We start from the raw sequence: 24,139 nt of genomic DNA, 5'->3' as shown, positions 1-24,139 counted from the left end.
GACAAACATGGTATGTACTATCTCATATAGGGATTTTAGACATAGATCTGGGGAGTGCCAGCCTACAATCCCATGGCCAAAGAGTCTGGGAATCAGAACCTTCATCCAATGGCTGATGGAAGCAGAGGCAGACTAAACACTGATCTGAACTCAAGGAACCCAGTGACAGAGGGGGAGGACTGATGAGCAAAGGAGTTAAGACTGGGCTGGTTTAACTCCCTAGAAATAGCTGACTTGACAAAGGTTAGCTCTTGAATCCCAGATTGATGGCTGGGAATCCAGCATGGGACTGACTGATCAAGTTATGTTGAATGTAGGTGTCAGTGAGGAGGCCTAGGCAATCTACTGGGCCTTGGGTAATAGATCAGTATTTATCCCTGGCACTTAGGGTGCCCATCCAATAATGAGAGATGCACTCTCACCCTGGACTCTTGAGGGAGGGTCTAGGCCCTGCCCTGGATGAAATGACAGACTATGGACACCCCATAGAGGGCCTCACCCTCCCTGGGGAAATGAGGAGGTATTGTGGGGGTTGATGGGAAGGAAAGGGAGAGAGACCTGGGATTGACATGTGAAACAACCTTGTTTCTAATTTAAATTTAAAAATTAAAATTAAAAAAGAGAAATACCTGGCTTGATGCTGGGGCCATAAAATACAATATTTAATAAGGGTCACTTTCTGTAGACACCTTATGGATTTGTATTAAATGTTGAAAGCATTCTGTTATGAGATGAGCCTAAATGGCTACCTCACAAGCTGTTTATCTTTATTCTTCTGTTGGTCTTCCAGAGCTCTGTGGAAAAGAAAGAAAGGGCCATTTCTGTCTGTCTCTGCTTTATCTCCGATGTCTAAGATAATGCCTCACTTCCAGTTGACAGTTCATATAGTATTGATGAATGAAATCCAAATGTGGGTTGACTGACTCCAGAGAGGGTCACATGGAGGAGTGGGGATTACAAGCCGCCCAGCTTCACTCGTGTTTCCATATAAAAGACATTTGATAGAGTTGACAGAGCTTGTGCTTTGGGTTAGAACCACAATTTGTTCCAATCACAACTCTGTCTTTGGTAAGGTAGACAGACACAGGGAAGTCATTCAGCTACTTTTAAACTCAGGCTCTCATTTTGCAAAACTGTGCTGTAAGTCTCAAAGAGCAAATCAGGGTGGCTCTCGGGGCAGATGAAGGCAGTCCCCATAAGGAATGTATGGGGTGGGCACAGAAGGCTGATTTTCCCACAGTGGAGTTTGAGATTGTTTTAAATAATGTGAGGGTAACCCCTACTAGGGACTGTCAATTCAGAAGCCAAGCTTGCTGGACTTTCTCCTCCTTCTGGCCCTCACTGGGTTCCCAGTACTCCTGTTGCCCAAGTGCTATTCCAGGTGTCTGTGTTCCTTACTCTTTTCACTGCTGTGACTAAACACTGAACAAGAAGCAGCCTTGGGGAGGAAGTGCTTATTTGGTTTGCAGTTTGAGGTGACACAGTCTATCATGACAGAAAGGCAGTAGAGAGTAATGGGGCCAGGCTACAAAAGCTCAAGGTCAGAGCCAAGCTACATACCGTTAGCTTCTACCGAGTTTTACCTCCCTGATACTTCGTCATCATTCATTGATTCATTGATTCATTCATTCAATGTTGTTTTCCTTTCCCTCAGACTGTAGAATGAGTCCTGAGTGTTCCCTGATAGATAAAAATGAACACAGGCTTCCTACCTTAGATGGGTAAACCTCTCACTGGAAAATGCTGACTGAGCGAGTAAGCAAACATAGAGGAGAGAATAGTTATGGCGTAGAGACAGCAGTCCCATCAGGCATAAACAAAGTGGCATGGTAGGAAACAATTAGAGAGGGGAGGAGGCTATTTTTGTCTGAATATTGGAGGTTTTCTCCAGGAATTTGATTTCTAATAGGGAATTATTTGGAGTGAGCCTCATGAAACTCCAGTGTCTGAGTGATCTGAACAGGCAGAGCCGTGGTCCTGAACATGGTCCTGATCTTGGCTTCAGCTTCCGAGGGCTTCTGAGACTGGCCACTCCTGCCAGAAACTTTCCTCACCTTACCCCAAAGTATGGAAAGTTTTCTCCCCAAGATGGGGCATGATCTCTGGCCTTCTCTGTCTTTCACTGCTCCCTCTAAATATAAAGGAAAGAGACATCACTGTGTGTGGGAGAAGATCAAAGCTGCCCCTCTCACAGCTGAGTGGCCAGAGGTCTCGCCAGGGTCCAGGTCTTCTGGGTTCTGTCCAAGCTCTAGACTCCTTTTCTTTGTAGCCTTTGCCTTTTTGTCTGTTTACACCCCTGTAAAATTAGGAGCTGGACCCGCTGATCCTTCTGTCTTTATGTTTGAGAGGGCAGTGGGATCCTTGTGTCTGCTCCCATGCTCTTTGGGAGAAGAATGAATTGTTGGTTAGTCAGGCCTTCTTGTTTCCCTGGCCTCAGCTTGAGCCTTCCTTGTCTATTGTGTCTTTTTTCCAAGATTCATCTTCTCATTGGTAGGTTGAGGCTGAGAGAAAGCTTTGCATGTTCTTTATCATAATCTTCTCTCCATCATAGAGCATCACAGCACCCATGTACAAATTGGTACCCAGGAAGCCTGGGCATGAGACAAGGCAGACATCTGCTGCCACATGACATGGTGAGTTAAACAAAGGCCAGGCAGTCTGTAGAAAGAGGATGGTCCCAGGTTCCAGTTTCTAGTGCATCTGGGTATTACGAAGGAAGATAAAGTCATGTTCTGGTGGGATTCAGAAGTCAAGGGGTCCTAGGAGAGGGCTTGTTTATTGCCTGTAGATGACAGTAAGTATGTCCACAAGAGCCCAAATAAAAGATATCAAATATTTATTGGGGAACACTCACAAATAACAATAAGGTAGAGAACCACCTCAGTCTTCTGTTCTGCCCTGGGGTCAACGAAAGCTGTAATCAGATCTCTGACCATGATACAAGAGAGTGAGAGAGACCCCTCCTCCTATAAGAGATCACATCGTCACATAGAAGCCACACACTAAGACTGGTCCCCTAAAACTATTGGCAGGATTAATTCCCACAACAATCGCCTATGTTACTAGTGAGGAAACCTAGGCCATGGAGACTATGCTTGCCAGAGGTCACATTAATGAGTACTTGAGGGTGTCGGGTTACTGTGCAGTTATCTGTCACTATGGACACTGGCCATCCATCCAGAACACGAAACACAAACTTAGATATGGCATCTCTAATGCTTTGTTTGGCAAGATTTTACAAGCTGAATACATGTAAAACATTTAACCTTTCCATTTTGAATTCATACATGGAGATTAATTGCTAATGTATCAAGTACTTGCTTGGCACCTACTTTGTGTCAGGTGCTATTTCAAGTCTTTATAGACATTAGGTTCATTCAATCCTCTTAACAGTGCTAGGGAGTAGAAGCAATTAGTATCTTAGGCTTACAGATAGCAGAAGGGAGGCACATGGAGTTTACATTGGCCAAGGTCGTACAGTTAGTAAAACAGAAGAGTTTAATGACTGGCTCCAGGGGCTACAGCTTTAACTATCCCCTGGGTTGTGTCTCACTGGACCAAGAGCAGCCTCCTCCAAAGAAGGTCAGTATGTTTGTGAATCACTAACCTCAGCACTCATCTTCACAGGATGAAACCGGAGCCCAGCAAAGGTATAAACAGATTGATTCCAATTCACAACATCAGAGTCTCTGTTGCCCTGCGGTTTTCCCATAGTGCTATGCCTTGCCTTGATTTCCAAACACACAGATGGTCTCAAAGACAGCAGCATTACTCTTCCTTGAAATTTCCTGACTGGCTCCCATCTTCATTGCTTTTGTTCCTAGTGGGGAATATTGCTGCCCAGACCCTGACAGGGAAGAACCTGTTGATCAGATCATACACTATTTCCCTGTCCTTTGGGGAATGTCCAAGCTGTCAGAGAGGCATCATCTTATTTATAACAAATCCACCATCTAAAGAGCTCTAAAACATCCCTTTCCTATTAGGACTATTGTTTCTATCGGTTGAGTCCACGAGTATTTGACATTGGATGACTTTATAAAACATTCTACTAATTGGATTTGTTAAAGCAAATAAATCAAACACTAATTGGAATGTGCCCTGCCATTATTTTTGCTTACTGAATTAGATATAATGGTGTGAAGGCCTTCTTATCATATTTGTGCACTTATTTAAACACCCCCCTGGCACACACTTTTGCAAATTCAATTAGATATTCAAAAAAGAAATTCAATTTATGCAAGGCTAGTTTACATTCATTCCGGGGGCAAGACTGCACTCCCCACGATACGCTGCTCACGATTAATAAGCCCTACTTAGATCCTGCCCAGCCTTCAGAGCATGTGTCGGCATGAGTGTAGAATCTCAATGACTCGGGGGCCTGAGCTCTTTAGAATGTGTGTGTCCATAAAGCAGGGTCTGCTTCCTGGACCTGCAAACTGTGCTCACTCAGGCCCCAGCAGCTGGCTTAAAGCACTGCTATTGCCCTCTTGATTTCTTAATTTTACCATGGTATCCTACATTGTAGTTTTGTGCTGGCCTCAAAATGTTTGTAACTGAACCTTCCATGGAGTTTGCCTTGGTTGGCAGACACGGTGTGATTAGAATTCAGCTGTGCCCTCCATCTGATGCTATGCGTGTCTTCTGCTCTGGCCTCGGTTTTCTCCTCTGGGTATGGCAGCGTCTGCTTCTCACCCAGGAGGTGCTTTAGCAGTGTTCACTCAGGTGGTCCCTCTTCCTAGGGCCAGGTGTGAGATGTCAGAAGACAGTGGGCGTGTCTTTCCACTTCCCAGAGAAAGGAAGAATCATTCTACATCTAAGAAATGAGAATTGGTGTCTCTTTTCTTACTCTTCTCTATTCTTCCCCTGACTCAATCTTCCTGCTCCCTCATGTCCTCCTCTCCCCTCCTCTTCTTCCCTCCTCTTTCTCCTAACTCACTCTCTCCTCCCCCCATACTCCCAATTTGCTCAGGAGATCTTGTTCCTTTTCCCTTCTCCAGGCCACCATGTATGTCTCTCTTAGTGTCCTCTTTGCTTCCTAGCTTCTCTGGCAGTGTGGATTGTAAGCTGGTTATCCTTTGATATATGTCTAATATCCATATATAAGTGAGTACATACCATGTAGGTTTAAGAGAAATCTGTCACTAGGGAAATGTCCAGAGATTTATAAGGATGACCGAACTAAGAATCTAAGCAATAGTGGAGAGGTTACTTTAAATGCCCTTCCCATATAATAAGATTGATGACTACCTTATATGCCATCCTAGAGAACCTTCATCCAGTAGCCAATGGAAGCAGAAGCAGACACCACAACTAAACACTGAGCCAAACTCCTGGAATCCAGTTGCATAGAGGGAAAAGTGATGAGCATAGGATAGGGGTCAACACCAGGCTGGAGAAACCCACAGAAACAGCTGACCTGAACAAGGGGGAGCTCATGGACTCTAGACTGATAGCAGAGAAACTAGCATAGGACTGACCTAGACCCCCTGACACATAACTAGGTGTCAGTTAGGAGGCCTGGGCCAACTATGGGGGTCTCTGGTAGTGGATCAGTATTTACCCTAGTGTACAAATAGACTTTGGGAGCTCATTCTATATGGAGGGATACTCTTTCATCTTAGACACATGGGGGAGGCCCTAGGGCCTGCTCTAAATGATGTGACAGATGTTGAAGATTCTCAAAGGAAGGCCTCACCCTCCTTGGAGAGCAGAAAGGGGATGGGATGGGGGGATCGGTGGAGGCAGGGGAGGAGAGGAGGGAGAGGGAACTGGTTTTGACATGTAAAACAAGATTGTTTCTAATTTAAATAAAATAGAGAAAAAGAAGAAGTGGTATAGGTGGTACTGTATTGAAACTCATGGTGTTAACATTGGCAATGTCCATGTCACTGATTTAGGATTATAGTCTGCATCCTAAACCCAAGTCTTTCCTGGGTTTTGTATAGCCCACAAATAGTGGGTTTTGCATTTTAAGTGGTTAGGATGATAAAGAAATATTACCTTATGGCAAGTGGCTTATATGTAGTTTTAGGTTCAGTGAATGCTGGATGTGGTGGTTCACAACTTGGGAAGCAGAGGAGGGAGGACTGTGCTATTGAGGTTAGCCAGAATTATATAGCAAGAACCTGTCTTAAGTAGAACAAGGCCATTTTATTTATCTATTTATTTATTCGTAGAATATAGCTGGGTTCTTTTCTTCATATTATGCTTCCATACTACAGTAGCTTGTTGAGTATTAGTAACAGCTTGGGACCACTATGATAAGTAGGACCATGGGGTAGTCCCAAAGATTCTTGACCTACACAGGAATCTACCTCCTGTAGAGTCTCCATCCTCTACACAGCAGGGTACATACAGTGGGCTTCCCCCACACCTTGGTTATGTTGTAACAAAGGTGAGGAACTGTCAGGCCTAGCTATGGTCCCAAATCACTAGACCACAGTTAAATCTGAGTGATCCTCTTGAAAGGAGCTGCTACAGCAGATGAGTTATACAGAAAAATGAGACCTTGTTTTAAGGAAGATGTTGAAACATAAGTCTCATGCTGGGGCCATGGAGCCATAAATTGTGGGTAGTATCCAACATCTGTGGACTGAGAGTGGCTGCTGGGATAGATATCAAGAAAGACAGGACCTCAGTCCTGCAACTTAAGGAACTGGATTCCACCAAAATCCATGCTAGTTCTAAAGAGAATCCCAAGATCCAAAAGAATATAGTTGTGAGACTACCTTGTTTCCATCCTGGGAGAAGAGAAAGTCTTGCTGATATCTGGGCTTTTGCTTTATAGACACTGTAGACATCAAATAGTTTTAGGCTGATGTGTTTGTGATAATTTATTATGAAGCCATGGGAAATGAATGTGCTTCTGTGGACCAGGTTTTACCTTCCTCAGGGTCTTGTGTTGAGATCTGTATGCTGAAGTCCTACTTCTGACATGACTATGTTTGAATACAGAGCCTGTGAAAAGGTTATATGGGGTAACTGGGGTGGGAAGGGTCAGCTTTCCCTAGGCAGAGAAGAGACCCTAGAAATCAAAGCTATCTTTCTGCAAGCATACCAAGGAAAAGTCATGTGAGGATCTTTGAGAAGGCAGTTATCAATAGGCCAGGAAGGAAGTAATCCCCAGGATCAACCCTCTAGACCTTTGTGTGGAACTTTAGTCTCCAGAGCTGGGAAGAAATAAATGTCTATTTTGTATGACTGAATTTATGGCATTTTTTATTGCAGCATGAGTATACCAATACAACCCACAAAGCTGACAATATTTACTCCTTAGTCCTTCATGGAAAAAGATTGACACCCCCTTCCAGTTAAAAAATTAATAAAAACTGGACAAATGGCTCATTAGTTAAGAGCACTTTCTGCTTTAACTAAGGACTTGTAAGGTTGGCCTACACCTCCAGGGGATCCAATGCCTGCTTTTGGCCTCTGCAGGCACCAGACACATATACAGACATACATGCAGCCTTTCATATTTATATATAAAATAAAAACAAATAAATCTTAAAAATAAGAACTGTTTTGGTCACATTTCTTTTTCTGGTCCCCTGTACCCATGTAGTCTTGCTATATCTGGAATCTGTACAGCTCCTTCAGTGTTTGATGTGAGCTATCTACATATCCATGAGCGATACATGAAGCTGGTGCCATCTTCCAGCAAGGAACCTTCCTCCATCTCTGACCCTACCCTCTGCATCATGGTCTCCATGACAAGCTGAAGGTACAGAGTTCACTCCTATGCCTTTGTCTCTAGAACTGAGAACTAGCACATTGTAGGCTTGGAAACAGTGAGTTTCTGGGGAGAAGAAGATTTGAAGACTGGTTCAGGACTGAGAAGGAATGGTGTAGCTACCTAAACCAGTTACGTTTAAAAAGGAATGTTAATTTCTGTGGTGACCTAGTCTAATGGGTAAGTGTGTGTGTGTAGACTGAGATAGTCTGGGTTCAAAGTCAAGCTTTGCCAACTGAGATTTGTGTGATCTTAGGCAATTTCCTTTGGTTTTTCGAGACAGGGTTTCTCTGTGGTTTTTGAGGATGTCTTGGAACTAGCTCAGGTTTGGAGCATTTTATGTGTTAGTTTCTTCATACATGTCATGGCCATCAGTGAGCATGTCTATCTCATGCATTGGTTATGATACTTAAATGACTATTATAGGTAACCAGCATGTGCTCAGCACAGAGTTCTATCTATGTTATAATCCCTCTGATTGACATCTGCTCCTTAGCATTCTTCCCCTGTCCTTTTGCCCTATGTCACCATTCCCTGACCCTAGAGCATTGCAGATCATAGTTGAGTCTTTAGCAGGTTCATCTCCCCACACCTGTTGCTGAAATTCTAATTTCTCTTGCTGCTGCATCTTGTCCCATTGCCTGTCTGTCCTGTCTTCACCTCTCTCTCCCAAGGTGGCCTAATGGTTTCTCTCTAGCTTGCTCCTTGGCCTCCCTTATCATTCAATTTCAAGTCTCTACCTTTTCAGAATTGGGATGAATACTCTTAAAAGGCCCAGCCTGAACGCTGAGCCCTCAGTTCCTCCCCTAGTGGAAGTTCACTGAGTTCACTGTGACCTGTAAGAGGCAGGCATAAATAGACTCGATTCCCCTGTGTGGGCTTCAGCCTGGCATTTTGCCATGAATTAAGTCCATTTTAGTGTATTCAACTACTCACTTAGTTAAGTCAAGCCCATGCTGTGGCTCCATTTTGGTGGAGACTCCTGATGTTTGCTTATGTTCTCTTGCATCTTTGGAACCTGGAACTGGAAAGACACCATCCTGTGACCTCAAATGTCTCACATCCTATGCCACCTGAGGTGTCCTCTGAGCTCCATGAGCATGGTGCTTTGTGGGTTCCTATTGTGTTCTACAGGTCATGGTAGGAAGTGTTTCTTTGCTTTCCCCATGCCAGATCACCTCAGTGTCTGGTCATGTTTGTCAACACTACATTTCTCTATCAGCAGTACTGAACACGTAGTGCAAAACCAAAGGCAAATCTCTACCTTTTTCAAAATAATTTTCTTTTTTTATATTTGATCTAGTTTCCTACATTCACTTAGCTTCATGGCTGGATATTAAAGGCACCACTTTCTATTCTTGAAGAAGCAGGATGAGACTCAGAGTCTGAATATGGAGTATTCTAAAAGAGGTTGTGCTGGAGCCTTGGAAAGCTTCAGTCCCACAATGCCAGGGCTAATGCCTTGTTTCCTCTTCTTCATGTGTGTGAGCTGTTTCTGGGGGTCCATGATGCTGCCTCCATGAGGTGGGATATGCACAGCAGCAGGATGAAGATACTGTAGGTAACTGTTGAGCAGAAATGGTTATTAATGAAAAGGCATGTGGCTGCTGTTATTGCTAACTGTGATGTCATGCTCTTTCTCCAACTGGATAAATCCCTTGAGAGTTCTGTAGTGAGGTTCATGTGGAAAGGCAGAGAGCAATGTTTATTTCCTGGAGCAAGAACTGACAGGTGACAATCCCTGGGAAAAATGTGGCCCACCTCCAGTATTGTGTATAAAGTTTTAAAGGAACACAGCTACACTGGCTTGTTTTCTGTACTGGCTATGGTTGCTTTTGTATTACAAGGGCAGGGCTTAGCAGTTGTGACAGAGACTGTGTAGTCACAAAGCTAAAGAGATTTACTGTTTGGTCCTTTGTAGAAAAGTTTGTGGAGCCCTGTCTTTGAGAAGAGGTTGGAGATTTTTGCTTCCTATGCAAACAGATTTACATATACATTAGCACAGCTCACATACAGTGCCTGGCACATAGCAGAAAGCCACAAATCTTCCGTCCCTCTTCTGAACTTAATTCTGCTCTGGAATACATAGGATCATATCTGAGAAATGCAGAGGCAGGCACATTTATATTTTTATTGAATTCTATTCCTCTCTCATTTTCAAAAGAAGAGCTCATGTTTAAAAAAAATTCTGATTGGCACTATAAACCTTATTTATGCCTTAATGTCTCCTAAAGTATGTATCCCACACTATTTTTACTCCCTTACAGATGCTGATATGCTGTACATTACCAAATCCAAATGGATTCTCGAAATCCAATTTCCTTGCTACAGTCTTCCATTTCTCTGTTGACTTTTTATGTTTGACTTGCATCAGAGAATCTGGGGCTCTTGCCACATTTTGACCTTAACCTGCCCGGTGAAATAGCTCATCCGTCCAAGAGGAGAGTCCTTGATTGGTGGCTGCCCTTCCCAGTCCTCCGGTGATTCTGTGAGTCTCCATCATGCTGGCTGGTGGCTTCTGGAGGCTGCCTGAACTAGTTCTTGGGGTGGAGGTGACGGTGCTATTTCCTCCCCAAATGGCTATGCTAAGGTTGAAATCAGTTACCTGACACTGCATGCTCCTTATGTCTGAATAGGATCAGTGTCCAAATGAGTTTCTTTGGGGATTCTTTCCAATCATACATCTTCCTTAAGTGGCCTGCCACAAACACCTAAAGAAATGGTCAGGCCTGTCGTGTTATGGTCTCCAGGGAAGACAGATAGCTGTGACTTTCAGATGATCAGCATCACCTACAAGAAATCTTAAGGCCAGGTGGGTTGGATGAATGTTTGCTGGACTGGGTTCAAGGGAGCTTGGATGTCTTCTCTTCTCCTTTCCTGGCCATAGTATCCATGGCACCATGACTTATTGCCATTTCTGTATCTCTGTAGCCCCTGGGGGTTCCTAGCTACTTCTGATCCTCTAGAATACTTAGGTAAGAAGGTTCCTGGTGACCATCTTGTTCCTGTATCTCAGAAAACAAATGGGAATCGCTAGGAAGTTGTCTTTAGCAGGCTGTGTCACCTGCTGTCAGAGTGCCCAGTCTCAATCTCATGACCACTCTGACTCTTTATCTGTTGTCTGAGAGGAAGAAAACACAGGAATGATTACTTAGGAAATTTCCTGTAAATGAATTTTTCCCTTAGTAGTTTGAAGTACGTTATGCTTGCATCAAGCCACATGAGCAGGGAGGAGGTGTCTCTGTCTGTTAGCACTGGGCCACAGTGGTTCGTTTCTCCTGATGTGTATGTTTGGGTGATGCTATCAATTTGTGTTGAGAAGGATTATGAGAAGTAGTGTCATGAGATTTGCCATGCACTCCTGTACAGATGTAGCTTCAGATAGAAGTGGTGTTTCATTACGGGATATGAGGCTCGTCACAGATATTCCTGCAGAGGCTCTTGTCTGATCTGCGTTCATGGACTGGTTGTCATTTTCCTTGGACAGATTGGCTTTTATTATGAGAACACAGTGTCCAGTACCTGGGAAGCTTTCCCCTTTGATAGCAAGAGTCAGGAACTCAGAGTCGGGGACATACCACATTAAGGCAGATGACATGTGGGAAATTAAAGCATGGATCTATAACTCCCTCCTTTTACCCTGATTTGCTGGTTCTTTTCTCTGTCCTCAGTGTCACCATGCTGCAGATACTGCTTCTGAATATACCTGGCTGATGGAGCAGGATGGTGAGAAGTTAGACAGCATCTCCTCAGTATGCTGTGCATTTGTAGGTTTCACCCAAAGCAAGGCAGGAACTTTAATTCCACTGGCCATATTTGAACATGGGCATTCTGGCAAAGTTCTGACTGTGTGCTTGGCTGAGATGCGTGTGTGTGTGTGTGTGTGTGTGTGTGTGTGTGTGTGTGTGTGTTACAGTGTCACTGTAACTGTTTTGTGGGGAGGCATTAAAGATATGCATAACCCATGAAAAATTCTGGCAGAAAGCACGGTCTGGATGTCCTAAGAAAACAGTAGTTGAATGTGGAATATGGTACTGCCTTTGATTGCTCTAAGGAAGTTCTTTCTTGTATGAGTGTTCCACTGCCACTTCTTCCCTCTTTGATTGCTACTTCCTGTAGCCCCAGCCTCGAAGGCCCTTGCAGCATCAGAGAAGGACTGTGTGTCAGGGATGTTTTCTGTGTGTAGCACATGTCTCTGAGAGGTTGGCATGGTGGAGGGTCATTGTAGCACAAGTCTGCTTCTGATTCATGGTTAGAAATCTTGTACCACTTCAACTAGTGGTTCTCACCCACTCCCTGTAACATGCATTCTTCCTGGTCCCAGAGCCGCATCAGTCCCAAATGAACACACAGGATGCTATATTAATTATGATGTTGTTGGCTGTTTGTTATGGTTTATTAATGGTTAATTAATAAACTTAATTATTAACCCATAATTACTAATATATATTTTATATGGTCTTATCTTACCAAGGACGCAGCCCCATGCATTCTCTTCCTGGGACCACAGGGCAACTCTCTACTCTTGACTACATTTCCCAGAATCCTCCTCTACACCTAGTCCTAGCTATCTTGCTTCCCTATAGGCCAACAGTACTTTATTTATCAACATAGGACAACATATACACAGAAGGACTTCCCCATAAACTCCCAACTACAGCCTCTGTAGTGAATGCTTACTTCTGTAATTACCCTTTAACTTGCTTGTTTATTAATGGTCTATCCTATTAAGCTTCAGCCAACTCTCTGGAGTCAAACCAAACAACCTAATTGTCTCCTCCTCAAAATCCCTCCTCTTAATACCACCTCCTTGGGGGAGAGTTCCAACATAGGGATTGGAAGAGGACACAGGCATCAGGGAGACCTGCAGTGGATGTAGCTCTACTTGAGATGGGGATATATGGGTGTTTAAAGGAGGTCAGGATGCTGAGCGCCAAGGAAACAACACAGGGAAAAGATGGACTACAATATGAGTGGGTGTGGATGGCCAGCTAGGAGGCTGTGGTGGGTTCAGACAAGCAGGTACCAGCTCCTTTTGTGGACTATGCTGTGCTGTGCTCCCTTTGGAATGTCCTTCCCCCAACCCCACCCCCACCTGCCTGCCTTCCACTTGTCAAAAGCCTCCTCCAGTGCCCTGTTAACTCTCTCCTTTAGAATAGTATGCTCCTGTTTCTCTGGTCACAGCAGCTCTCCTAGTTGGAGCCTCCATTCTAGTCCTTTATCTCTTTCAATGTCACCTTGAATGGACTTATATCCCAAAAATATGCTAAGTTTATCCTTGCCAATATCAAACAGACACAACATGTCAAATGATGGATGGCTTGAACTTTAGGGGAGAATCTAGAAACACTCACCCTTAACTTTCTCATCTACCAAGTGCATGGTTGTCTAATTCCTCACCAGTTTGTTCATTCAACTTTGTGAAACATGGTTTTCAATTTACTTTTTTAGGGAAGAAGGTATATTGGGGGGATCTGGCAGTGGCATCTTATTCTGCCAGTGGGTTTGCGGTGGTGGCTGCATCCTAAGACCAGGTGAAGGTACATTTAAAGGAGTCCACAAAATCCAAAAAATGATTAACAGGTATTTACAATAATGGTAAATAACTGCTGTGGTCTTCCTGTTTCTGAAGATGCAGTCTCTGCCCTTCCAGATGCTCCAACACCAACCCAGGAAAGAGAGCCAGCCCTTACTATTCCTTATAAGGGGTCAAGTCTGCACACCTGAAGCTGTGCCCCTAGGATGCAGCCACTACCACAGATCCACTGGTGGAACAAGATGCCACTACAGGGTCCAGAGTATATTCTGTGTATTTTTGTAGTCAATTCATTTAATGTAGTCATTTAATGACATGACATAAGGTAGATGTTTTCTTCCACAGGTGGGGAAGCTGAGAGATCCCCCACCCCAGGGATGAACCAGGGCCCAAACTCACAGTTTTGCAAAGCCAAGGTGTCATGTAGACCTGCTGGATTTTGAAACTCCTGTTCTATAGCATACCAGCACCCTTTGCCTGTAGCAGGAAGCCATTACAGAGGCATGCTCTGGCATTCATTGTTCCTACTCATAATGATATGTTGCTGTTCATGTTCTCAGATGGAAAACAATGTCATGAGCCTTATTAACTTTCTTAAATGGGGTGTGGGGTGCCAACTGATGCCAGACCTTTCCTGGCAGCAGCACCAAAGCAAATACAAATATAAAAATCTCATTTGCCTACTTTGGGTTTGTTTTTCTCTTCTTCTTCTTCTTCTTCTTCTTCTTCTTCTTCTTCTTCTTCTTCTTCTTCTTCTTCTTCTTCTTCTTCTCCTCCTCCTCCTCCTCCTCCTCCTCCTCCTCCTCCTCCTTCTTCTTCTTCTTCTTCTTCTTCTTCTTCTTCTTCTTCTTCTTCTTCTTCTTCTTCTTCTTCTTCTTCTCCTCCTCCTCCTCCTCCTCCTCCTCCTCCTCCTCCTCCTCCTCCTTCTTCTCCTTCCCCTTCTTCTTCCTTCCTCTTTCTCCTCTTCTTCTTCATTATTTTTCGTTAGGTTATTTTTTTCTACAACACCTCTCTTTAGTTTAGAATTCAAAGCTGTAAATAAAGAAATGATGGGGAAAGGATAGCTAACCAAGGTTCATGCATGGGGACATACTTACCCATCTCTCTTTTTTCTGCAGGTGGCTGTTCTTTTGATGAACACTACAGCAATTGTGGGTATAGTGTGGCTCTGGGAACCAATGGCTTTACTTGGGAGCAGATTAACACGTGGGAGAAGCCAATGCTGGACCCTGCTGTGCCCACAGGTATGTGACCAATCATGTTTGGGGCTGAGATGGAAGTAGCTGACTTTTTCAGTGGCTCATGGGGGGAGGTCCTTTTTATGGATTGAGGTGAGAGAACAGTAGGTGAATATATAGATAGTGATTTACCCATCCTTAGAGGTGTTCTGACAAGGCTAAGTGATTTTTTAGACTGGAGCAATAGTCACAGGTCTTCAGGATCCAGAGACCTTTGGGATTAGTTTTACTTGGAGATTTTTAAGCTCTCTCTATGCACAGGGTATCACTAAGTTTTGCTGTGGGGTCTGATGGTAATGATATTTTAGAAAGCGATGAGTTTACTCCTTTCCTCTATGCCCCATAAGCTTGGGTTGTTCACATATATCTGGGGATTTCTACTGTTAAATTATCACCACTTGGGTGAATGTCCTAACATCTAGAATACCAAGCTTATTTAACGAATGAAAATTCTTGATGGATACCTGAATGGGGCATACCTGTGAGAGGTGAACCTGCTGGGTTTTAGGGGATGTACGTGGAGCAGCTATATACATACTCAATGAGAACACTGTCAGCTCTGGTGAATCGGGCAGGGTGTATCAGCAAATTTGCCTGGTGATGTAAGCCAGGATGTTCTACATCCCTATGAAAGTTAAGACAGTTCTTTGAACAGTGGGAAAGCCAATTGGCTATAGGATGTGAGAGGACATTGTGAAGACTTCCTGTCTAATGACTCCATATAGGGTATACACTGTCTTACATTCTACCAGCCCCTCAGCCCTCCTTGTTCTTTGCTAGTTCAACCTGGCCCTAAGCACTAGAGTTCTTTGGGCTTGTTTTGTACTCTCTTCATGGATGGCTTCTCCATCACCATTGTTTCTGATTCTACCTGAACACAGATAATACCAGCATCTGTGACTCCCATTTTAATATTCTCTTGGCCAACTCTGGGGAGAGGCTTTCTGGGATGTCAGTAAATGGAGACAGAGAAGAAAATCAGAAGAATCTGAGGGGAGAAGCATCCTCTCTTACTTTGAGCTTGTCTCCAAATGAGGAGATCTCTGGCTGATTTTGTATGGTTTCTACTAAGGCATGCATCCTATTTTTCAGTAGGATCTTTAATTCAAGGCTATCTCAAAAGGATGGAGAGAAACAAGCCCGAGGTACTAAATTGGGAATTTCAGATTAGGTGGTATCTTATTTTGTCTGAACAGAGGTATCAATTGTCACATATCCTAGTGAGTAAGGCACCATGGGAAACTGTATCTGTTGCTTCATTTTGATTTTTAGTAATGCTGATGTCATTCCTGTAGTGTCTCAGTCATTAATCCCATTAGGATCCCAAGAGCTCAAAATGCTTGTGCTTAATTAATTAATTAATTCCAAGGCTGGCCTGGGACTAGCTATGTAGATCAGGCTGCTGTTGAATTCATAGAGATCTATCTGCCTCTGCCTCCTTAGTGCTGGCATTAATAGTGTATGTCACCAACCCTAAATGTTCTCTGCTCTCTCTGGACATCTTTGAGATTGATCAAATCTGGATCTTACAGTGCATGTGTATGTGTACACATATGTATGCATATATGTATGGGTGATGGGTATGCATGCATTCATGTGTTTATGCATCAGTGTATGAATGTGTATATACATGAGTGTAAGTGCATACATGTGTATATATCTGTGGGTGTGCATGTGTGTGTGTATTCATGCACACAAATGTGTTTTCTGTATATGTTTATCTCACTCTAAATCATATAGAATCTTGCGGATCCAACATTTTCAAAATTGGCCTACCTGCCTGCCTCTCCCTTTCCTTCCTTCCTTCCTTCCTTCCTTCCTTCCTTCCTTCCTTCCTTCCTTCCTTCCTTCCTTCCTTTCTGAGATAGCATTGAACTCAAGATCTTCCTCCTTCCTCCTAAGAGACCAGTTTGTAAGAGTCTACCAATATGCATAGCTAAAAGTGAAGTCTTAATTCATCCTTTTCCCATCCATGTCTACTCGCTCTCGGAATGATTCATAAGCCAGTGGCTACACTTGTCTCCCTGGTTCCGATATGATAGTTTCTTCACCCTAATATTTCTTCAGCTCTTGCTCTACTGTAGTTTTGCCAGGTTTCTTTGCCTAGACTCTCCTTTTCTGGCTCAGACCACCTCTGCCTCTCCTCTGGGAACCTGGGGACCTTTGTTCTGGGTCTTTTGAATCCAATCCACACAGAAGTCAAAGCAATTCTACTGGAATATAGGACTATCCATCCCTCTCCAGTTTCTGTCTTGAGGACCTTGAGGTCTCCCTCTGCTTGGAGAAGGCAGAGTCCCACTGTCCCCTCAAGTCCCTGACAGCTTATCCCACCTCAGCTTCCACCCTCACGAGTCCTGCTTCCCCAATGCTTGCTTCACATTGGCTCCACCAGTTGCCAGAAAATTGTGATTCCCGCACCTCAGGAACTCACATACAGCAGTCCTGGGGAGCCTTTCCCTCTGCTTTGCCCTGCTGTTGCTACTCTTCCCATTCAGTCTGGGGTGGCTCTTGGTAAAGATCCCCTCTATATTTAGCACACTTCTCCCTCACACACATTGTGACTAATGTTCCTTATCCTCAGACAAGAAATCCGTGTGATTGGGGACCGCAGTAGCCTTGTTCCCAGCTCCATCTTCAGCAACTGTGGGACATGGTGTGACACACAGGGCATTCATGGCACAATGTTCTGGAAGTGTGCATGGATGGTGCCACTTATTAAGAGGTTAGTAACAAAGGTGTGAACACCAATTTAAAGGCCTTTGGAACTCTGCTTCCTGATCACATGTTTATCCTGGTAACAGTCCCTGCCTATTATACTTCCCATTTTACAACTAAGAAAAACCAAGGTTCTGGGCAGCAACTGGGTAAGATGGCTGCCTTCTCCTCCCCTCCCTAAGGCATGATGATTACTTCTAATCTTAATTTTCTCAGCCCCTTATTACAGCAGAGTGTCATTTCGTAAATATTGGATCATGCTAATACAATCTTCTGAGCATTCCTAATAGAGGCATTTGATAGTGATCACTGAAATGAGTCTGTCATGGGGCGCCTGTGGATCACTGTGGCTCTGCATGCTGCTCAGGCTGAGAGGCATGGAAGCAAATTTGGATTAAGAAGGAAACTGTTCTCACAGGCTGGGGCCGAAATCTTTTTCATGTTCTGTAGTTCAGTAGTTTCCATCTCTACTGAAATCTAGCTTGAGTCTGTTTATTCAGATGTCCCTCGCTGTTTATTGATCCCCTCTGTGCAACAAGCTCTGTGTCATAGTTGGCCTGGGTGAATCGGATCATGTCATTTTGGAGCTTAATCTCTTTAATGGCTTGGCCTTTAAGTAGACTCTGATTCATACACTGTGAGACCTATCCAGTCCTAGGCCACCTACTGTCTTATTTCAAGCGCCTTTCCTTCCCTCTCAGTGCTCCAGATACCCTGACTGGTCTAGTGATCGGTCATGTCACAACCTTTCCTGGCACAGGACCTTTGAGAATGTCCCTTCTGCTCACTGGAATGACTTTCTATACCCTTTGCCATTTTCTTCAAGTCTTAATTCATGCAACTTCAGGTGTCTAATTGTAGCATCCAGTTCTTTGCTTTCAAAGCCCTTTGTATGGACCCAATGTTAGCTTTGAAGCAGCTGCAAGAAAACACCTAAGAGAAGCAACTTAAATGAAGAATCACTTATTAGGGTTCAGGCCAAGGTGGTTTTGGACCTGAGTTAGGTCCAGCAGGACACCACAGCAGTGAGGGTGTGAGACAAAGGATCTTTTACTGTATGGTGTCAAGAGAGAAGAAGTCATGTCTTCAGTGATGCTGGTCCCCTACTCTGGCTCAGCTTCCTCAGTTCCCCCTATTTTCTAGTAGTCCATTAAATTGTTAATCTAACACTTCTCCAAATTCCCACTTCTGAATGTTGAACTGGGGACCAAGCCTTCACATGAGGGCCCTCTAGAGATATTTCAGATCCAAACCACAGCACGCATGACAGATGAGCTTATTCTAGTCTTGTCCCAGAACTGAGCAATGCTGGGAGCTCCTGTCTCAGCTTCCTTACTTCTCACTGGAAAACTCATGTGAGAGCTTCTTGAAGATGGATAGATGAGTGTGAATTGTCAGCCTAGGCAGATCTCAGGCTGTGTTAGCTGTCACTAGACTCTTTTCTAGTCCTTGAACCTTCTGGAAATAAGAGTAGGAACACCTGAGATCTAGTGCCTCCCTCAAGCCCACTGATACCCACTGCTGCTTCACAAGGGGGAGGCTTCTAGCAGCTGATCTGGCATGAGTCAGACAGGCCAGAGAAGCTTTTCACTTCCCTGGGAGTTTCCTGTAGTTCAGTTCCATGAATCCAGTACTGTCTCCCTATCACACTCTTCCTCATAGAGGAGTCTTCAGACCATAATTCCAGGCTTCAGACCCACTTTCCATGCCTAATGCTTGTGGTTTCATCATATAAAAATAGAGTAAGGGGTGCAACACCCACAAACCCTCTCTAGGGCTCTGTCCTATATTAACTGTAACTGCCACATATCCTTACCTTGGAGTGTACTAAATGTTTCTACACAATCGTCCTGAGGTTAATCTAGAGGACAGCCTGAAGAGAAGACAGGCTGTCCTCTGGATTAACCTCAGGACCATTGTTTGTGTGTGTGTGTGTGTGTGTGTGTGTGTGTGTGTGTGTGTGTGTACACTCAAATATGCCAAGACATTATTTTGGTGTGTGTACACATGCCTGGGAGTGCATCTGAAGGTCAACCTTGGGCATTTTCTTCAGTTGCTCTCTCCCTTGTTTTGTTTTTAAAGAGGATCTCTTCCTCTGGTTAGCAAGCTCAGGCGTCTCCTTTTGTCCACCCCTAAGTGCCTCTATGTGCATACTAATACACTGAGTTTCTTTATGTTATTTCTAGGACGCCATCTCAGGACCTCATGCTTGCATGACAAGTGGTTTACTCAGGGAACTACATTTCCAGGCCCCTTGGTGTCATTTTAAAAGGTTAAGACTCTGAGGTGGTAAGGGCTGGGAGGTTCCTTGTCATGTTTATAGGACATTATTTGAGTGTCAAGAATGAAGTCAGGCTGACTCTAAGGCCACACATCTGTGTGTACAAGAAATTCTATATTCATTTATCTTTACATCACCTTGACTCTGATTCTGATCCCACAGAGAGCTGAGATCTTAAATTTTAGTAATCTGTTCTGAGAATATCTTACAACTTATGTTGGTCATTATGATTTCCTCAGTTAACCTCTGCTATGTCTCCTTAATCCTTTTTTTGTGATTGGAATAGGTATGGCCCCCATAGATTCATGCTTGGTTTTAGGAAGTAGCACTATTAGGAGGTATGGTCTTATTGGAGTAGATGTGGGCTTGTTGTAAGATATGTGTCACTGGGGTCAGACTTTGAGGTCTCATATGCTCAAGCTACACTTAGTGTGGCATACAGTCTCCTTCTGCCCATGGATCAAGATGTAGAACACTCAACTCCTTCTCCAGCACCATGTTTCCCTCCATGATGACAATGTATTAAAGCTCTGAAACTGTAACCCAGCCCCAATTAAATGTTTTCCTTTATAAGACTTTCTGTATCATAGTGTGTTTTCGCAGCAATAGAAACAAATCCTGACTAAGACACCCTTCATGATTCTGCTTCTGAGGTTAGGAGCCCTTTTCCTGCTCTAGCCAGCCCTGGTGCCTACTCACTATCCTGTCTTTAGTTTGTCCCTCCTTAAGAGCTTCTGCAAGACAGGGTGGCCCAGCATGTCCTTCTCTGAATCCTTCCAGAATGAGAAACCTCCTACCTCCTCTGCTTAACTGCCCCCAAATGCAGCCTTCTGTCTTAGCCTCTCTGTAGCTCATATCAACCTCTCCACAATAAGTTCAGACGTTTGAAAACTAAAGGAAAGAAGAAAGAAGCCTTGATTTTAAGTAGCTTCTCTCTTAACCATACACATGCAGGGAGAACAAAGAAATACCAAGCTTAGTAGTTGCCTGAATGGAATGCTGGAAAGGACAGAAGCTGGAGACAATCCAGGAAGAACATGGGACACGTGGAGCCCACTTGTACCCATCAGTCTCCTGTGGGAGTTTATGCAGCTTCCACAATGGCTCTGGACTCCTCTTCATGCCCTTGACCTCTCGGGCCACCTATCTTCATCTTTCTCTAAGTGCTAATGTTTATGAAGGACTGCCATCAGCTATGGACTGAGCTGTCCCTCATCAGAGGGCATGTAGACATTCTAAATGCTGGTACTTGTGAATCTGGCTTCATTTGGAAAGAATTTGGAGTCCTTATTTCCCTGACTTCATTAAGAGGAGCCTTGTTGCTTATATTGGGTGTCAGTCTAATATGACTGATAGGAGGTTTTAGTTAGAGTTTCTATTGCTGTGATAATATACCATGGCCAAAAGTAGCTTGCAGAGGAGAGGGTTTGCTTTATCTTACAACTCTCAGGTCTCAATCCTTCATAAGGGAAGGCAGAGGATCTCAGGGCAAGAATCTGGAGTCAGGAGCTGAAGCAGAAACCATGGGGAACCCTGCTTAGTGACTTGCCTCTCATGGCTTGCTTAGCTTTCTTTCTCATACCATCCAGTGTCACCAGCCTTTGGGTGGCAACACCTGCAATGGGCTGGGCCTTCCCACAGCAATCAGTAATTAAGAAAATGCCCCAGAGGTTTGCTTATTGGCTAATATTATGGAGGCATTTTCTTAATCATGGTTCCCTATTTTTAGATTTGTCTTAGTTTGTATCAAGTTGACAAAACCCAACCAGCACAGGGGGGCAGAGACCCACAGACACTCAGGGAAAGAGGCCACATGAAGATAAAGGAAGGTATTGGGGTGATGCATCTATTAATAAAGGAAGGGCGATGACAGCCAGGAGAAGGTAGGAGAAGGTAGGGGCTAGACAAGGCAGAGAAGGCTACTTTCCTGGAGCCTTTAGTGGGAACATGGTTCAGCCAACACCTTGATTTTGAACTTTTGGCCTCCAGACCTTGGAGAGAATAGGTTTTTCCTGTCTTCAGTTATTATTTTGTGATAAGTTGTTATAATATACCTAAGAAAGCTAAAGACCAGTTAATCCAACATCAGTGCCCTTCTCCACTCCTCTACCCAGGGCACCTTTCCACACAAGGACTTTCACAGGGCCACTGGAAAGGCAAGAAACCTAGCATTTACTCTGTGCCTACTCCACCCAAAAAATAGATTAGGCATTTTACCAAACACCATTTGATCTCATTTTTAACTCCCCTGAGAGCTCAGAGATACTGTCACCTTTTTATTTTGGCATGTACTGCAACCCAGAGAATTAAGTAACTTGTTCAATATCATGTGAGTTTCATGGCAGAGGAGGCAGGCTTGGAATCCTAACCAGTGAAATATAAATTGTGTGCATGTTTCTGTCATCAACTGAGTATCTTTTAAAATGATTTCTATTTGCAGTGTGATTTATGATGGTAAAAACAATGCATATTCATGCGGGGGACTATGCACAATAGACATAGCTACAGAGAACAAAGTGGAAGTCATGCATGCATACAAATACACATAAATATGTTTCTTCGTATGCTTTTGAAAAGCATTTTCCTATATCATTAAATATTTCTCAAATCATGTTTTCCGAAAGCTTCAGGGTTTTCCATTCCAATGACTGTTCCACAATTTATATAACAACCCTGTCTCATTGCTTATTTAAGTTCCTCGTATTTACTTCTAAACCACATGGCAGGCTCTATTTGTGTACATGCACTAGTGTATTCATCTCCAGAAGGACTTATCAAGCTTGCATTCAGTGGTATGTATTTCTGTATTCCCGTGTGTACCCCCAAACCAGAATGGTTGTGCATTAGTTTTGAGGTACCGGGGAAGGAAGAACACCATCCACATGTCAAACATGGTTGGGAAAATGCTTTGTGAATCCTAAAGCAGGAAAGGGATTGGGAGCTGATGTAGTCTGCTCAGAGTAATGGAGTAGCTCATGGCTTAGTTGTTAGATGGATGCAGACAACTTTCCAATGTGTTTTTAGAAGGAATTATTTTTGTCAAGATAGACATCATCTGTACAAAGCGTCATGGGATTGTTAGTGCTGATTGGATGGATGTCAAATTTGTTCATGGTCTGTGTACTAAGATAGCTTTTGTTATTTTGCAGACAATGTTGACATTTTACTTGTATTTGTTACCACAGTGCTGGGACTTAATATTCAATTGTCAAATGAATTGTGTGAGTGCAAATGTGCATGTATGTGTGTGTGTGTATGTGTGTGTGTATGTGTGCATGTGTGTATATATGTGTGGCTGTGTACATATGAACATATGTGTGTGCATGCTTGTAGGCTGTGTGTGTATTCATGTAGGTTGTGTGTATATATGAATGTGTGCACATATGAGTATATGTGCATGAACGTGTGTGTGTGTGTGTGCGCGCGTGCGCGTGTATGTGTGTGCACCTGCCTATGTGTGTGTGGCATTTATGAGCTTGCCTCTGGTGTGTGTGTGTGTGTGTGTGTGTGTGTGTGTGTGTGTGTGTAGGCCAGGGACATGTTCTCTGCTTTATTTGCTGAGGCATAGTCTTTTGCTGAATCCAGGACTTACCAATTTGGCTACTCTAGTCATCCAGCATACCTAGCAATTACCCCTTACTTACCTCCCATGGGTGAGTATCAGGGCCACAGGTTGTTGCTATGCTTGTTGATATATGGGTGTTGAGGATCCTGATTCCAGTCTTGGGCTAATGCAACAAGCACTTCATGTACTGAGTCATCTCCTCAGCAGTGTTACTTATTGTGTTTGTGGGAAAATGTTGAGGAATAGTTTAAAAAATGGTATTGAGTGTGTATGTGCTGAGGAACAGTTTTAAGAATCAGATTTCTTCTGCTACCATGGGTTCTGGGAACTGAACTCAGATCATCATGCTTTCACAGCAAGCTTTAACTCACTGAGACCTACAGCTAGCCTGAGTGTTCTCATGATACAACTCTGGCACATACCCTAAAGACCAGCTTCTTCTACCTTTTTCAGCCTCTTCCTTTAGTTTTCTCTGTGCCTTGTTTTGGAAGACCATCTTGATAGGTAATTTTAGGAATCCACCCTTGAAATGAACTTTGGTAAATTATAGAACAAGACTTTCAAGAACCAACTAGCAGTCCGAGGTGGCTTCTCAGGTAACCTGGATGCAGCCACCTGGACTCTTCCTGTTATGTACTTTTCAATTAGGAGTTCTGGGAATACCCTCTTCCTTCATGTTGAAGTGAGACAAACACTCAGAACATTGGGGAGTGGAATTTGGGAGGGACTCTCTGGGAGAATTTTTGTATTTTTATATGTCCTTAATCAATCCTAATGTCATTACTGTTGGGCTCAAAATTACATCATCTTAGATTTCCATTCAGTTTCTCTTCCACTGTTTTTCCACCATTAATGATAAAATATTATATATTAATTCTTTTTAAAATGACTGGTTTGTAGATGTGTGAATTCTTTCTTATTCTTGTCTCAGTTCACCCAAATATCACTATTAACAAAGTGTCATGTGTTGAAAGAGTAAGGAGAAAAGAGAGAAGGAGGGAGAAGAGGAGGAGAAAAATGGCAGAAAATGAAGATAAGACAGAGAGAGCATAGACATATAGTAATTATACAT

General features: G+C 43.5%; 1 protein-coding gene across 13 annotated transcripts in view; it reads left to right on the top strand.

Moving 5' to 3' along the window:
• Ptprt (protein tyrosine phosphatase receptor type T) overlaps positions 1 to 24,139 on the top strand; it is a 1,105,935-nt gene that overhangs the window by 277,427 nt on the left and 804,369 nt on the right. For all 13 annotated transcript variants that reach the window (XM_040732970.1, XM_040732973.1, XM_040732967.1 and 10 more), the window contains exon 2: positions 14,387 to 14,512. In XM_040732970.1, the coding sequence (XP_040588904.1) occupies positions 14,387 to 14,512 (126 nt within the window). The remainder of the gene's footprint in view (positions 1 to 14,386; positions 14,513 to 24,139) is intronic.

The sequence above is a fragment of the Mesocricetus auratus genome, unplaced genomic scaffold (assembly GCF_017639785.1).
Source record: "Mesocricetus auratus isolate SY011 unplaced genomic scaffold, BCM_Maur_2.0 Super-Scaffold_100028, whole genome shotgun sequence".
In the NCBI taxonomy this organism is placed as follows: Eukaryota; Metazoa; Chordata; class Mammalia; order Rodentia; family Cricetidae; genus Mesocricetus; species Mesocricetus auratus.
The sequence above is the reverse complement of the archived record's forward strand: the minus strand, read 5'-3'. Positions and strand labels throughout refer to the sequence as shown.